This window comes from Panicum virgatum, chromosome 1N, assembly GCF_016808335.1.
Source record: "Panicum virgatum strain AP13 chromosome 1N, P.virgatum_v5, whole genome shotgun sequence".
In the NCBI taxonomy this organism is placed as follows: domain Eukaryota; kingdom Viridiplantae; phylum Streptophyta; class Magnoliopsida; order Poales; family Poaceae; genus Panicum; species Panicum virgatum.
The window spans coordinates 48395104-48400426 of record NC_053145.1 but is presented as its reverse complement, the minus strand read 5'-3'; the positions used below and the strand labels follow the sequence as shown (position 1 = coordinate 48400426).

Below are 5323 nucleotides of genomic sequence, written 5' to 3'. Positions count from 1 at the left end.
TTTCTTCCCAAACCACAACTCATAAGGTGTTTTTGGCACGGATTTGGAAGGAACACGATTAAGTATGTGCGCAGCTGTTTTTAATGCTTCCATCCACAGCTCCACAGACAAAGTAGAATAACTAAACATGCTACGTACCATGTTCATCAGTGTACGATTACGACTCTCAGCAACTCCGTTTTGCTGTGGTTCGCCCGGCATACTGTACTAGGCCTTTATACCATTCTCTTCAAGATACTTAGCGAATGGTCCAGGTACTTGGCCGAATGGAGAATGTCTCCCATAATATTCACCACCTCGATCCGATCTCACTAATTTAATAGTGACATTATGCTGATTTTCCACTTCAGCCTTGAATATTTTGAATTTATCTAATGACTCGGATCGATCACGAATGGGGTAAATATAACCATAACGAGAGAAGTCATCTGTGAAAGTAATGAACGAGTCAAAACCATCAACAGACTTTACTGGGAACGGGCCACAAATATCAGTATGAATTATTTCTAATAGGCCCGAACTCCGAGTAGCTCCTTTCTTAATTGTCTTAGCGAATTTCCCCTTAATACAATCAACGCATTGTTGATCTAAGTCTGAGAGATCTAATGAATGGAGTATCTCTTCTCTTATGAGACGCTCAATTCTCCCTCTCGAAATGTGGCCCAAACGGCAATGCCACAATTTCGAAGAAGTCTCATCATCACGCTTACGCTTATGCGATACATCATCCACATTCATTGCAGAATAAACATTATCAAGAGAGAGCAAATAAAGATCGCCTTGCAAATGACCAAGGCCCACACTTAAATTATGAAATTTAATGTTGCACACAGAGTTGCCAAACTCACAAATATGTCCCGACTTATCTAAACGCGAAACAGAAATAAGGTTTCTCTTCAAACTGGGAACATAAAGAACATCATGCAAACTAAGGTTGAAGCCGCCTGGTAACTCCAGATTGAAGCTCCCAATGCCTTCAACCTTCACTTCATTGCCATCAGCCACTCTTAGACTTCTCTCCCCCTCTCTTATAGTTCGGATCGAACTGAATACCTGCAGTGAATTGGAAATGTGCACAGTGGCACCTGAGTCAATCCACCAAGTATTAGGAGAAAAATTCACTAAGAATGATTCATCAATAAAAGATACATAATCAGAAATTGTACCTTTGTTCTTAAGCCACTCCTTAAATCCATGGCAATCCTTCTGCTCATGTTTAGGTGACTTGCAGAACTTGCACAGCCTCTCATTAGAGGTCTTCTTATGTGACACGGCCTTGCTTTTATGGCCCTTAAACTTTCTCTTATGTTGCCTGCTGCTGCCAGACTCAGCCTGATGCTTAGGAGTGTTGCTCATGCTAACACGCCCAAAGCGCTCGCTGACCATGTTGACAGCATCTTTCATCCTCTCAGCTTTCTGCCTTTCTTCTTCCTCAACACAGTAGCTAATGAGCTCAGTCATGCTCCAAGTCGCCTTCTGAGTGTTGTAGCTTATTTTGAAGGGACTGTACTATACTGGCAGAGAAGTCATGATGAAGTGCACCAGAAAACCATCAGAGATAGCCATATCCAGTGTCTTCAGCTTATTTGCCATGTCACACATGCTCATAATGTGCTCCCTGATTCCACTTTGCCCATCATACTGTGAAGTCAGCATCTTCATGATCAGGGTGCTAGCATAAGTCTTGGAAGAACTCTTAAAGTTCTCCTCCACCTTGGCAAGGTATGCCTTGGCGCTCAGATCATTACCATCCTTGTCCTTATCAGGAATAGCACCACAGATGGCCGGAGTGATCGTGTTCTTAATGATCATGTTGACCATCCTGTCTGATCTCTCCCACTTCTCAATGGCAGTACGATCACCATTGGGATCAGCAGGCTCTGCTGGCTTGTCTTGACGTAAGGCGAGATCATACTCGCACACAGCAATCGCCACCTGAACATCTTTATACCAGCTGGGGTAGTTGGTGCCATTTAGGGGCTCAATGGACTTCAGGTAGCCCGTCACAGTGTTCACTGAAAATCATGAGAACAATAACTTAATTAAACTCACAATTAAGATGCGCATAAGAAGTATGAAATTAACCCTACGATGGTCTGATTAAAATCATACATAAATTTCAATTTGCATCACCGATGGGGAAAACAAACGAAATTTATCATTAAAACTCGTAATTAAATCAACGATGGTCAGAATTAATTACAAGTGCTCTAAATAAACTCCCCGATGGTTCCATTTAAATAGAGTGCATCTTAATTGCTTATGGTGGATGAACATAATTTTCAGTGAATAAATGCAATTAAAATATGATTAAAAGCATTTACATAACTCATAGAAATTAATTAAATAAATATAATGCTGGTAATAATAAGTGCAACAGAAATAATTAAAGCCTTTAAACATAACAGCAATTAAATTGAGCTTAAATCATAAGAAACAGTAATAGAAAAGGCTTTAAACATTAAACTGGGCTAAAACTCATGAAACACAGCCCAAAACATCCCATGCGCGCGGCCCAAACTGCGCAGTCGGCCCATTTGGCCCATCCCGCGAAACCCTAATGCGGAGCAATCTGGACCGTTCGTAATGATCCAAGGGCCACGAACTGATGTGGTGCAGTATAAAACAGTGGAGACGGTCGGAACCCTAGTTTCCTCACTCCACTCTCCATTTTTCTCCTCAGACAGCAGCCGCCGCTACTCAGGGTCCAGCGCCGCCGCCGTCCGGCCCGTTGGCGCCCCACCCCCGCGCCGCGCGAGGCGTGGCCTGCATGCGCAGCGGCCGTGGCCCCGCCACTGCTTGATGCGCACGCGCGAGCACCTGTGCGGGCCCGCGCCGCCGCCTGGGTGTTGTGGCCGCCGCTGCTCCTCACGCGCGGGGCGCGCATCCAACACGCCGCGCGGTGGGGCTGGCGGGGCCGGCCACCGCTCGTGAGCCCCGGCCTGCGCCTGGGTGCTGCGGCCGCTGGCCGCGCGCTGCCTCATGCGCGGGCCCCGCACCGCGCGTAGTAGGTGCCAGTGGCCCCGCCTTGGGCCGGCGCCGGTCGCAGCAGCGTGCGTGGAAGCGCGATGCTCAAGCTGAAGCGCCACTCGCCGCCAGTCAGTGTGCCGCACGGGCCCTCCCGCCGGCACCGCGTGCGACCAGGTCACGCGCGGCTCCGTCGGGGGGCTCCGCTGCAGTGCCTTTGATGACCGGCGTGCAAGAGTACCATGTCCAGCGCCTCGTGCCACACACGGTGAGTAACAGGTAAGCCACTGATGCTCACCTAGGGTTAGCGTTCATCATGAGATTTGGGGATTTTCTTAATGCGATCTGAAATTTGACTCCCCTTCTTCTAATTGCTGACTGATGCATCTAATCTCATAGATTTGGGCTTTAATTTGCGGAATAAAGCTTAACAGTGGGCTAATTTAGGGAACAGATTAAGAACCGAAACCCTAAAACCTTAATTGCTCAACTTAATCATGACATTAACTTAAACTGATTCATTACTCAGGCATGATTGCATCTAATATGAGACACTTAGCATTAACAGATCAAGATTAATCTTAAACTTGATCTAAACCGAATTAGATTAGATCTAATCTTGTGATCAGAAACTTAATTAACCATGATTTAGATCTAATCACGCATGATTAACACATAAAAGCCATTCTGCAGGATCTAATTGCATCTAAAACATGCATCAACCTTAACTGTGCAATAGGATCTAATCTGCACAGTAGGTTTTGCATCTTAAACCGACGAAAACAGAGGCATAAACATGGCTCAAAAATTGACCGTGCATGACTAGGTTAAGATGGCTCTGATACCGATTGTTAGAATTAACCAGGCTTAAACATTAGAGGCTAATAACCCAAGATCTTAACATAACCTAGTTCATGACAAATCAATCTAATGCGGAATAAATTGGTAAACATTATACCAGCGTTGGCAGTTGCAGCAGTCATTTACGCCTGATCTGTAGAGGAAGTAGGCGTTCTTGTCGGTGTAGGAGATGCAGCGGCGAATCGGCGTCCTTCGGGCGCCAAACAGGAGTGCTTGGCCTTCCAAACCCCTCCAGTGCCTTTAGCGATCAGACTAGCGGTGGCTAGGGTTTTAGAATAACGTGAATATGTTGATTAAGGTGCTAACCACGACCTTATATTTATAGACACTGTGTGGCTGGGGGCCAACGGGCTGTGCCCGGGGCTGTGCCCGGGCTTTCCTCGGCAGGGAGATCACCGCAGCAGTTCATGGCGGGTAAACAATGCGATTATGTGCGGTTTGTGCTCGCCAAAGCTGATACGGAGCAGATTAGAATACTCTGCTAATCTGGCAAAAAAAAAGTGAGCTGTTAATGGAGTGACTTTGTGCTACTTTTGATCCATCTAACCTAGGGCGACCACCACAGGCATTTGGAAAAAGGTATCTTCTAATCACTATGCTAATTGTTGCTTAATGATGATGCTATCATTTGTGAACCTACTAGCTAGCTAGTGCCCGGAGCATCGGAGACTGGAGCTAGGACTTTGTTCTGCTGAACATGTCCCATCTGATTACCCATAGACCACGACGTGTTGGCCTTGTTCCATGACCATGGGCAGTTGGGCACCTTTAGACTGACTTCAACAACGCAATTGAAAACGAGGAAGGCATTCGGCAGTTTGCATCGCCTACAGCATTTGCATCGCACACGCAAAAAAACGGGTCTCCAACAGTGCAGCGCATCCCACTCTCCTGCCGCCGCCACCCCTTCCCGCTGGTGGCCGCCCCCGGCCTCCTCCCGCCGGTGGCCGCGGCCGCGCGGCCGACGCGGAGGCGCCGGCGCCGCCCCCTCCCTCTGCAGATTCCTCCTTTTCCGGCCTCGGTCCGCGGCTCCCTCCGTCCGCGGATCCACGCGCCACCGCGGACGGGCGAGCTCCAAGCCACCGCGAGCGGCGAGATCGACCTCACCGGCCAGCGGCCCGTCGAGATGTCGGCGCCGCCTCCTCCCTCCGCGGCTTCCTCCGTCCGCGGATCCACGCGCCGCCGCGGGCGGGCGAGCTCCGCGCCACCGCGGGCCGGCCGACCTCCGCACCACTGCGAGCGGCGAGATCGACCTCACCGGCCAGCGGCCCGTCGAGATGCCGGCGGGGGGGCCGCGCGGCCGGCCAGGCAGCCTCCTTCTCCCGCCCCTGCGCTCGCGGCGGCTGCGGCCTCTGCTCCGTCTGGGTCGGCCACGACGGTCCATGGCGCCGGCGGCGGCCGAATCCCGGCAGCCCTCCTCCCTCCCCTTCCCCCACTGTGCCGCACCGCCGCAACCCCGCCACCTCCCCTGCTCCGCCTCCCTGCTCCACCGCGC

The 5323-nt window shown here is 50.0% G+C and overlaps 1 protein-coding gene across 1 annotated transcript; it reads right to left on the bottom strand.

Annotated features, from left to right (window-relative positions):
- Nucleotides 1–966: 966 nt before the first annotated feature.
- LOC120656292 lies at nucleotides 967–4067 on the bottom strand. The gene is made up of 3 exons (XM_039934343.1): nucleotides 3926–4067; nucleotides 1167–2015; nucleotides 967–1053 (listed from the first exon to the last, which is right to left on the bottom strand). Exons 1-2 carry the CDS (start codon nucleotides 3948–3950, stop codon nucleotides 1510–1512), a joined length of 531 nt encoding a protein of 176 aa, XP_039790277.1. The 5' UTR covers nucleotides 3951–4067; the 3' UTR covers nucleotides 967–1053; nucleotides 1167–1509.
- Nucleotides 4068–5323: the final 1256 nt, after the last annotated feature.